This window comes from Lactuca serriola, chromosome 4 (assembly GCF_051521515.1).
Source record: "Lactuca serriola cultivar US96UC23 chromosome 4, Lser_US96UC23_V15, whole genome shotgun sequence".
Classification (NCBI taxonomy): domain Eukaryota; kingdom Viridiplantae; phylum Streptophyta; class Magnoliopsida; order Asterales; family Asteraceae; genus Lactuca; species Lactuca serriola.
The window spans coordinates 273742965-273755071 of record NC_136411.1 but is presented as its reverse complement, the minus strand read 5'-3'; the positions used below and the strand labels follow the sequence as shown (position 1 = coordinate 273755071).

At 39.0% G+C, this 12107-nt stretch overlaps 1 protein-coding gene across 1 annotated transcript; it reads right to left on the bottom strand.

Moving 5' to 3' along the window:
* Positions 1 to 10335: 10335 nt before the first annotated feature.
* LOC145099367 (uncharacterized) lies at positions 10336 to 11319 on the bottom strand. The gene has a single exon (XM_079036955.1). It carries the CDS (start codon positions 11317 to 11319, stop codon positions 10336 to 10338), a length of 984 nt encoding a protein of 327 aa, XP_078893081.1.
* Positions 11320 to 12107: the final 788 nt, after the last annotated feature.

The following is a 12107-nucleotide window of genomic DNA, read 5'->3' as shown; positions in this document are numbered from 1 at the left end:
AAGAGGTGTGTAACTCCGAGAGGGAGTACAAGTTCACGGAAGTACAAGTTCACAGAAGTGAAAGCGGCAGAGCAGAGTTATGACTAGAGTAATTCGAGTATGGTTATTGAGCAACGTGTTTGCGGCAGTGGAGTAGAAGCTCATCTGGTTTGGAATGTCTGCTGAGGTCGCGGAGGGAAATCCGCAAGTGTAGAGCCAAGAGGCTCGGAAGGGATGCAGGGAGAGAGAGTCTTGGACTCTTAGTGTGATTCTGATCAGGGTATGGGGTGTATATTAGTGGTTCACCCTGGGGGATGTTCGAGGATATTATCAGTGTATCAGGTTTTCCCAACCTGAGGGTGTTAGAGCTGGTTCAGCTTGTGTGTGCGGTTGCAAGGGGAGAACTCGTGAGAGTTGCTCTGAGATTGAGAATGGGTCTTTCAGTCGTCCCGAAATGGATAGAGTGGGATTCGGATCGGGGATCCGATGGTTCATGGTTTTCTAATCCTTATGGGTCGAGTGATTATGGAGATTTGGGGCAGTGATGCATCTTGGGTAATTCTCGGTTGTTGAGAGTGATGATCAGGGGGGTACAGTCGGTGCCCGGTTCGAGACGGTGGTCAGGACATCGTGAAGGAAGGGAAAGTGTGTTCGAGTTTCGATAAGTATGCCTTGGGGGACCTGGTCCGGTTAAGGCTAGGTGGAACGTTGTGGGAGTATCCTTGGAGTTGAGTTGCTGTAGGCTTCGAGGGCGAAGCCTAATTTAAGTGGGGGAGAATTGTAACATCCCGAAATATCAAGAGTATAGTTGAAGGGCTAAAAGAGTAAGTTGTGGAAGAGTGACTCGGCGAGTCCATGGATGGACTCGGCGAGTAGAGTTGTGACCGGGTCGCGTGTTAAGTAGCCGACTCGGCGAGTCAGTAAAGAGGACTCGGCGAGTAGGCGCTGAGTGGAGAAAACCCTAATTCCCGGGGTTGAGCCTTATATAAAGAACATAACAGCCCACTCTCAGCCTCTTTATTCATCCCCAAGTCCAGAAACCCTTAGCCTTCGTGTGTGAGTGATCCTATCTCAATTGGGAGCTTGAAGGAGATGATTATTGAAGGAATTTTGGGAGATTGAAGGCTTGGAGCAAGGGGCTTTGCTTGGATTCGAATTTCATTGCAGTTGGGGCGTCCATTGGAGGTAATATCTCGTTCTTGGGCTATTGTTATGTTGTTTCTTCATTTTGGGGTTTGTGGGAACTTGTCTATGGATGTAATTGGAAGTCTAGAGGTTAGATCTGAGGTTGCTACCTCAGATCTGGAATGGAGAAGAATCAGAGAGCATGAAAGTCCTTGTGTTGGAGTGTTTAGTGAAGCTTGCATGTCCCAAACCCTAAACCAATGTGAAAAAAGCCTAGATCTCTTTGGATTCACGTAAAGTTTGCCACTTTACGTGATGAATGAGTTGTAGGAGGCTAGATCTATGTTTTGGATCAATTGCATGGTCTGGAATGCTTCTGTATGGATTCAGATCGGTGGTACTCGGCGAGTCACATGGGTGAACTCGACGAGTTGTTTGAAGATGAGCTGGGACTCGGCGAGTTGGAAGAACAACTCGGCGAGTAGGTTGAAGATAGCCATAGACTCGGCGAGTCTGTTCTTGGACTCGGCGAGTCTTGTCGAAGAGTTCCGATATTCTCTGGTTGAGTCGAGAATCGGTGAGTCAAGGGATGACTCGGTGAGTTGTGTGCGAGAGGACTCAGAAGTTGTGGGACTCGGCGAGTCTCGGGGTGACTCGGCGAGTTAGGTCGCGGATTGAGTGAGCTCTGAGTATGGGAACTCGGCGAGTCATCGGGTTGACTCGGCGAGTAGGGTCAGTCAGGGGTTGACTTTGACCTTGTCTTTGCCCAAGGGTTGACCAGTGGTTTCCAGGGGTATTCTGGTAATTGTTGATTATTGTTTGAGTTCAGTGCATTGGTGGCTGTCCAGAGGTGGAGATAGTATCAGTGATCGGAGCAGCTTGGGTTATCTGTTCAGTCAGCAGTTTCAAGGTGAGTTATCCTCACTATATCAATAGGGTTTAAGGCACCAAGGCCGACCCTTTATCGGATGGAAATCCAGGTAGTGTCTGTTGTTATGATATTGCGGAATATGGGCCGGAAGGCATTATATGCTGTGGGCCGGAAGGCATTATATGTTGTGGGCCGGAAGGCATTATGTGTTGTGGGCCGGAAGGCATTACATGTTGTGGGTCGGAAGGCATTGCGATGTGGACCGGAAGGTCATGGCCTGGAAAGGCGTACGTGTGTAATTAGTATGTTGACTGATTCGTAGGGTGATGATATGCTAGTGACCAGTTAGGCCGATATCTTGGTTAGGGTAATGATATGTTATGTGATCTGTTGATCGATTTGCTGACTGTGATCTGTTATATGATTATATGTTATGTGCACGGTTGCTTGGTCTGTGGTTTGACCCGATATGTATGGTTGTTCTATGATATGTTATGTCATGTGGGCATTTTATATTATGGGCCGGAAGGCGATATGTTATGGGCCGGAAGGCAATATGTTATGGGTCGGAAGGCGATATGTTTTGGACCGGAAGGTCGTGGCCTGGAAGGGCGTATATGTGGTTGGTATTTTGGGGGTTTCTCACTAAGCTTTCAGGCTTACAGTTATGGTTTTATGTTCCAGGTTCTCAGGAGTCTGTGGCAAGGCAAAGGCGTGATCGTACCGTTCCCCGCGTTGGTGTTTTATGATTTGAACCTGGGATAAATACTCTGTTAAATAATGTATTGAAACCTTTTTGTAACAACGTTATTAAAATGGGTGGTTTTTGAAAAGTTTTAATTGTTTTGAAATTTCGGTCGTTACAATTTAGGTTCAACCATGGATATAAATGTAGAGAAATGACATTCATTTTGAATACTTGTAGCAGAATGAGTCTGTACACCAGCATCGAGGTTTCCAATTACTTGATTCGGAGGATGATCCTTTGTCCAGACATGTAACCTTGGAAGTTCTTGTGCAGCTGTTGAATATCAACAGTGGAATTGATTTTCTCCCCCTGAATGGTTTGATTGTGAGAATGATGCTCCCCCTAAACTTCTAAACCAGAGATATTTACCTCATCCTCAGAAGGGAACTCAAAGAAAAGTTCATTTTTATCAATGTTGATGGGATTGGAGTCATCGAAGTTAGCAGTTTCATCTTGGAAGCCATCGACATTGGATTCAAGAGAGGGATGAGTATTCTCCCTCTCAACCTGAGAAGGTTGAAATGGTTTGGAATCAAATGGAGAGAGGCTTGGGATTTAACCGGAGACGTTTTGCGAAATAGGGGCTTCTGAAGGAGATATTTGATTGGAAGTAGGCTATGTACGGGATTCCGAATCAAGTGTGGTTTCGGAAGGGCCAAAGAGAGTTTCAAAGTACTTCAAGAATTGTTTGAGTGTTTGTACATCCTGTCAGACTCCATAATGTGAGTTGTGATGTGGGTTGGGCCAGAATTTCGAATGAGGTTGTCATTGAAGGTAACGTCAAAGCTTTCTTCTAGAACACGAGTTCTCCGGTTAAGAACTCTATAATCTTTTGATTTTGAGGAGTACCCAAGAAAGATGGCTTCATCAGCTTTAGGTTGGAACTTGGTAAGCTGATCATGGTTTTTCTTGATCAAGCATCTGCATCCAAAAACATGTAGAAACGAGATTGTTGGCTTCTGGCCATTCATAGCTTCATACGATGTCATGTTGAGGCGTCGATTGATGATACTCTGATTTTGAGTAAAGCATGCAGTAGATACGGCTTCAGCCCAATGATAGAGTGGTAGATTTGAGAAGTTTAGCATAGATCGTGTAGCTTCAACGAGAGTTCTATTTCGTGTTTCGACTACACCGTTTTGTTGTGGAGTATACGGAGCTGAGAAGTTGTGATCGATCCCTTTCTCAGTGAGAAATTTGTCAATGGTGGAATTAGTGAATTCCGATCCATTGTCACTTCGGATTCTCCTAACTGGTAGTTTGATAAGAACTTCAATTCCTTTGATAAAGTTTATGAGCTATGAGGTTGTTTCGGATTTCAGCCTTAGAAAGAAGACACAGTTAAACCTTGTGAAATCATCAACAATCACAAGAATGTATTTCTTGTGATGAAGACTTTCTAAAGTGGAAGGTCCACAAAGATCGATGTGCAGAAGTTACAATGGTTCTGAAATGGAATTTTCGATGATAACAGGATGACCCTTCTTCGATTGCTTGCCACACTCACAAGCAGGACACAAATGATCATTTTCAAATTTAAGAAGAGGTAAACCTCTCATCGTTTCACCAGATGCGAGATCATTCATGTACCAAAAGTTTAGGTGAGCGAGCCTTCAGTGCCATAACCAACTGACAGGAACAACTTTGGTGAGAAAGGCAGAGTTACGGTTTGCCAATAATCATGTTGATGTCGAGCGGGTACATGTTCTTGTTACGAAGCAACTTGATTAAGCATTATTTCCAGTCTTTAGTCATTACATAGCTGTACTTTTTGAAAATTCCACACGTCGATTTGAATCAGTGAGTTGAGCAACACTTATCAAATTATGTTTCAGATCAGCTACATAAGCCATATTTGAAATAGAGAAGTTTCCATTGGTGAGAATTCCATAACCACGAATTTGGGAGTTGGAGTTGTTGCCATATGTCACGTAACCAACGTTTGGAGAAAGCTTTAGATCTCGCAGAAAGTCTTTCTACCCCGTCATGTGCATGGAAAAAGCACTATCAATATACCATATTGTTTCTTGCTCCGAAGCACAAAGTGCCTGCAAAATCAGTGAGTAATGGAGTTTTTAGGCTGCGAATTAGACCTTGGGACGTAGACATGGGCTTTGGACTTTGATTGTGACTTAGGAACAATATTGTGTTTCTGGGTGGTATTTTTCGAATTCTTTGGAAACAGACATAACGCTAATGTCTTTTCATCTATCCAGTAGTCATAGTCAATGACTTGGGGTATTCGAACATTCTTCTTCGGACCTTTGACTTCCGAAGGGTTGGAAACAGTTGTATCCTTCAGATTTGTGGTTTCATCAATAAAAGATTTAACTTTCCACACAAGATTTTTCTTTGAAGTTTTTGAAAAAATTGTATTCTTTTCATTTGTGGATTTGTTTGATGATACATTGGTTTTTGAAATATTGGGTTTAAAAATTGTGCCATCAGATTTAGCAATAAAAACAGATGAAACAGTCCGAGGGGAAGTGTTTTGGATAGTCATGGCATTCACACAAGATTTAGGTTGAGTAGAACTGACTGCATTCTTGGTTTCTACACGAATGAGAGATTCAAAAGGTCTTTTTAGGATCTTAGTGGGAGCGAAGGAGTTTTGACTATGGGTTGATGCATGAGAGTTCCGAGATACACTCGATTTGGAGTTTTCAATGAACCTAGAATTTTGTCTAGTCTTAACTTCCTTCTTATGTGCATGTCTAGCTTCTACTTTGGGATCTATGATATCCTTCGTATTCAACATTGGTTTTCTTTTAGAGTGAGACGAGGATTTTGAAGTTTGTCCTATAGATGGATGACTACACTCAGGAGAAATGGGAACCAATTTCATTTTTGAGACTACTAAGGAGTTAGATTCACAAGAATCAGAGGAGACACAACTTGATTTTTCAACTTTATCATCTAAGGATGCCCATACAAACTCAGAGGTGTCAGTTTCAGTTGTCACCGGAATGATTTCTTCAACCACACAATTGTTCATATGATTATTCCTAGGGACATAATCATGGTCCGATTCATGTCCAGGTTTATCAGTGGCAAAAATAGTGTGGAATCAGGACACATGACAGTAATTGGTTTGAACTCAGGAATTAGGGACTCAAAATGGTTTGCAGTCTCAGGAAGTGGTGACAAGGGAGAAACAGGAGTGTCTGAATGTTTGATGCTCGGAAGCTCTCCCATGAATGTCAAGATTTGCAATTCCTTCAAGGGATTAGCAATTGGTTTTGGAAACTCGCTTCCAAGACCAGGTGCTTTAGACCATGGATGATGAAAATTATGAGTCATCCGAATGTCCACTTCAAGCATGTCTATAGAATTATGCAACACATCTATCTTAGCATTGAGAAATTTGTTATCAGAAATCAAAACATTTCGTTCAGAATAGGTGATTTCACATTTGTCTTTTAAAATGATACATTCATCGTTTGACATTACAAGTTCACGCTCTAGAGACTTGATTTTCAATTTTTTGATCCTTGAAACGTAACTTAAGACGATTTAATTCACACTCCTTCTTGTCACTCGCGTCTATGGCTGATTCATTGGTTTTATAGATGGTGCTCATGTCTGTTTGAATCTGGGTTAGATAAGGTTCACAGAGAGACAAATCAAAATTATTATTAGAGATCATGGATTTTACCTGCTGAACGATGCTTTGACCAGGTGGATCATTGGTGGCCATGTAGCAATAGTGAGGTTCAGCAACATCATCTTCATCTCCTGACCCTTAAGACAAATAACCTTCATCACATTTAACAGTTGGTCTTCCCATGAGACACATATTCCTTCCAGTTACCATGTCATCATCATCCCTGAATGACTAATATCCTTCAACATCTCTCGAGACTGTTGTCACAAAGGCTTTTTCACTTTCAGCCATCTCTTGAGGTTTTCGGACATTGTAGGCAGAATCCTTGACTTTTGGTTTTTGCGGAACATCAGCCAGACAATCTTTAGCAAAATGGTTCACATGTCCACACTTATGACACACAATTTTTGGTTTGTCCGACTTGGAACTTTGAGAGGGTTCCTGAGTAGAGTTTGGCTTAGAGAGGTTTGGTTTGTATGCTGGAGGATTTTCCGAAGATGGTTTAGGTTCGGGGTTGAGTATGGTTGAGGATTGTTGTGGTGAGGAGCATGAAATCGGTTTTGATATGGTTTGTAAGAGGGATTGAAAGGACGTTTGTATTTCATTGAGAGTAATGCAAACTCCTGTTGAAAACAGAGTTCAGAGTCCATAGCTTCTGAATCATCAACATGATTGATTTGTGTGGATAAGATGGGTACGGATGATTGAACTGATGAAACAATGAGTTTAAAAGGATCCAAATTAGACAAGTTCAGAATGGTTGGTTCGAAAGAGCTAACAAGGGCAAGAGGACCTCCAGAGAGTTCCCTTATGGTTTGAGCAGCATTAGATTCGTGTCCTTGAAGCTTATCAAAAATTTGATAGAGTTTCAACTTTTTCAAGGAACCATTGATTTGGAGACAAGATTTTACATTCCCCATCCTTTGCTGAGACTATTTACGAATTTAAGATTGTACTCCAAAGGAGTTCGGACAATCCCATGAGCAGTCATGTTGTTGACCACAATTCGGTTACGATTGGAAGTTGAGGCCACTGATTCACCAGGAGTGGTAGTGAAGGTATCGAATTGTTTGACAAGTGAGGTGAGGCGCTTGTCTTTCATATTTTTTGAACCTTCAATCAGGTCCTCAAGAGTGTCGCAAATCTCTTTGGCTGATTTATACAGTTTGATGTGCTCAAAGAATGAGGGAGGAACACCAAACACCATTTCTGAGAAAGCAACTTGGTCAGCATGCAGCTTCTCAATATCATCTGCAGTTAGAGGAGCTGGACGATTTTCATCTTGAGCCATAAGCTGAGTAGCAACATCTCTCACAACTATTCTCACAGGAACATGAGGACCTTCTTTGACGGATCTCCAGATTTCTTCACCTTTATCTTTGGCTAGTAAAAATCTTTCCATTCTAACTTTCCAGTGATCATATTCTTCCATAACTAGTAATGGGGCACGTGTAGGGACACCCATATTATTTGCGATTTGCATTGAAATCATTTGCTGAGGATTAGAAGTAGCCACTGAAGTTAAGATATCTTCAAGCTAAAGTGGTATATAGGATAACTTTTATCCTTATCACAGAAATGGTTGAAATACCAACGTAATCTCAAACCAACTATAATCTGGTCTTATGGATTCAAAGGACAATCACTCAAGCTCTGATACCAATTGAGAGAACAAAACAGATCTAATGCGCAGGGACAAGGTTTGAAAACTCAAACCTTGAGTGAATGCTTAAGATCAATGACTGCTTACTAATAAATGTTCAAGTCAAGGCTGGAAAGACTAGTCAAGTCTTAGATAATGTATTCAACAAATGATCAAGTCATAAATGAAGTATGAGAATAAATGATCAAGGTAAAGTTAATAAATGAAGAACGACAAGACTGTTTGAAAGAAGTCTTGAATAATAGAGTAAATGCCAAAAGTTAAGTAAAAGATCCGTTTTTGACTTTGCATTAAAAGCTCCTATAAATAGGAGTGAAGTATATTGTGAATTAACTACAAAGCTTACATAGGCCTGGTAAATAGAAATGTTTCTGACATTCTGATTGTATAATAGTACAAAAGACTAAGTCCTATGAATAGTTACATCAATACAAAGACAAATTTAATAAATGTACCAAGACAAAAAATTGTGACTTCGGATCTTCATCCATTCCGGACATAAGAGTCATTCCGGAATGTCTTCATCTTCTTATATTCTTCTCTTTTGGTCCGGACAGATTCCGGACCACTCTTCACAGATGACTCCGGACCGTGCACTTTGAAATTAAGACTTAGGATTGCTAGAGGTTCACTTTCAGGTTCCAACACAATATGAGCAAGGAAGATAAAGGACATGGGTAAAACGAAAGTTAACGTAATCTGGGTGAAGAATTTATTCCATAAAGGATTGTTCTTAAAATGAAATTTAACGTATTCTGGGTGAAGATCTATTTCTTCCACACCACCCCAACATCGTCGACTCCTCCCATCACCACCATCTCTCATGTGGCCCCCATCCCTATCATGTCCGATTCCGACAACCACCACCTCCATCATCTCCGATTCCGGCCAACCTCACCCCATCATTTTTGATTCATGACTTCAATTCAATAAATTGATAAATAATATTTTTCATTAAGGCATCGACCTCCACCACTATCATCATCATTGTCCATCATCATCAACGCACCATCAAGACTCTCAGGTATGTTCTAATACTCTATTTATTAATTTTGATTCATATCATTTCTTAATTTATATGTTTATACTCTGATTTCTTAAGTTAGGGTTTCAACATATAACTTTTATTTGGTTAATGCTCATTTAGCTCGATCATTATGAAAACGCAGGTGCAGTAGATGTCAAGGCCACAGTTAATGTGCAACTTAACTTCCATGGAGTTCTTGAAATATAATTTGCAACAATAAGTGCTATTTCTTACTTAATTTGTTCAAATGACGTTGAAAATATCATGATATCGTTTTCTTTTGTGTTTGTTGCCTCAGTTTTTAGAAGTTATGCTGCCAGTGGCTAACAATTACAAAGAATAATGATGTTGATTATAAACTTGTTGGTTCTAGCATGTTAAATATGAATCATGTAAGTTAAACTTTTGAAAAGCATTTTAGTCTTTTGGTGAAACATTATATATGTATAAGCTAAATAAGCCTTGACAAACCATTGTTTCACCATGTAGAAACATGAAGGGCTGGGAAAAGAAGCAGAGGCTTAGTGTATGAGAATTATGATATCCTCACAAGCATAGATGAGTTATGTGAAGTTCAAAAGAGAACATTGATGTTTGCAAATAAACATACAAAGGTGGAGAAAACTAAGTAAAACGAAAAACCTTTTTGAGGTTTCATTCTAGCATTTAATGGTGTGTTTGTCATCCTTTATACATTAAAACACCATTTGTTTTTTGGTGCGATTCTAATCATTTTTTGGTGCAGTTTTATAACCGCACCATTAAATAAGTGTATTTTCGATGTTATATTTGTTTTTTTTTTCTCTTCATTACCCATACCAATAATTCATTTTAATCACATTATATTTGTTTTTGTTAGTGATATGTGATGTATATTTATTTTTGGTTTATTTGCGTGGGCCATGGTTTATTCATTCCTGGGTGTGTTTGGTGTAAGTGTTCTTTTAGGTGGTAATATATGTGTGAGGATGTGTTTGGGTTTTGTGTCCGTTTGGTGTCAAGTCACCATATGTACTTTTGTATAGCTACGTGTGATGATAAATATTGCAACATCTATGATATTGTGTTGTAATATTTGTGTAAAATAGTGATTTTTAAAAGTTGACTCAAACAAATGTAGTAGTCACTGAGTTAAATTAAGACCATTAACATATCAACAAATTTTCGTTCTTCATTTATTAGAAGATGATCAATACATTTGCACATAACGTACGCTCCAACAAAAAAGAAACGTACAATTTTTAATTTCAACGCCACCTTTGGTAGAAAAATACATTATTTGTAGTATTTTGTTGATCGTTACTATCATTGAAAGGTATCAGACTTGAACTTGAGTTTGTCCTAGCTGAATATCCTTGTTCGCCTTGAAAGCAGGTTCGAATTCACCGAGATAACCTCCAAGCTGAGTTGACAAGCTCATCTTATCAATGGGTTCCCGGTGATATGATTTACAAACAAGGTAGAGCATCGTTTGCACAACGTAGCCAAGAAGAAACAGATTTATAAGTAAAAAAACACAAACTAGTCCCACTAGTATGCCGACAAATCCATACCACACGAACAGATAGAAAAGTATCAAGATGCCCACAAATATGCAATACAATCCAAAGAATGTGAACCATGATAGCCACCTCTTTCCTTTAATGAGAGCGTTGCCCTTCATCATCGCTTTGAGACCATAAGAGCTTTCTAAAACAGTAACCACACTAGCTAACTGCCAAATAACAGTTATATATATGAATCCTATGAGATACATAGAAAGCAGTATGTAAAACACAACAACCGCAAAGGTGGAGTCCGTGGTCGTGGTTGCCCAAATGAAGAACACAACTCCAGTGATGACGTTGTAAATGAAGAAACCTAAGTAAGTCCACAAGAAAGTTAGGGAAAGTCTTTTCCACACTTTAGGGACGATTTTCAAGACTTTCTTGAAAGTCACCTCGTCTCCAGAATATGCAGCGGCGATTGTGTAAACAACGGCTGCAGTTGAGAGAAGAGAGAAAAGGAGTAGGAAGCTCATGTAGATTAGTCTGAAGATCCAATATCCGATCCATTCAGATGATAGCTTGTGATACAGATGGCTATCTCCGTCTCGACGGTATAACCTTTCTTCATCACCCTCGATCTTCCAATCGATTATTTCTGCAACGACAATATGAGCAAGGAAGATAAAGGACATGGGTAAGATGAAAGTTAACGTAATCTGTGTGAAGATTTTCTTCCATAAAAGAATGGTCTTAACAGATTCTTTGTAGATGCCAAAAAAACCTACTTCTTGCATCTCTTCTTGAGGTTTATCCATGGTTTGAATTGTAGGAAAAAGGTGTGGAGATGTAGGGGAGAATTGGGATGATTTTATAGTGAGAAGATAGATTTTCCCGATGTGAATTGACGGATTATATATGTTCTTCAAAGCTTATGGAGAAGGTTTCTATGCGACACCTCATTGCCTCTTACTAACAACTAAGTATTCCGTTTACTGACATCTGTTTTTTTTTTAATTGAAAGTTTGAAACAAAATAACATTTATATGTAAAACTTAATTAAAACATATTTTATGTAAATATTCATAGTTTTAAACGAACCTTATGTCTTCTCAAAAACTATCTACCAAGTACGTGTTTTGAAACTAATTTCCCTTTTAATTATAGATTTTATCAGGACAAATGGTATAAAATATACTGTACCATCAAAACTCTTAGATTTTTACATTAAATTATTATTATTTTTGTTTTCAATAAAGCATTATTTTATCGATATTTTTAATATGATTATTCTAAATAAACGAATCAAATTCCATATACACGAAAATCATTGTACTTGTTTCAGAATCATTGTCGTTCAACTTTGTCTTTTATATATTTTATAAATTTTCATTTAATACCCTTGACTCTCTATTAAACTCTTAAAATCTACCTTTTCACTTTTATAGTTTTTATTTTATAGTTTTATTTATTAATTTGTTGTGTTAACTAATTTGTTAAAAGTATATATAAAATACAACACAAGCTAATTAATATTTTTTTCAACATGTTGATTATTTTTATTAATTGAGAATTCTTTAAATATGTTTGACATTGAATGAAAAAT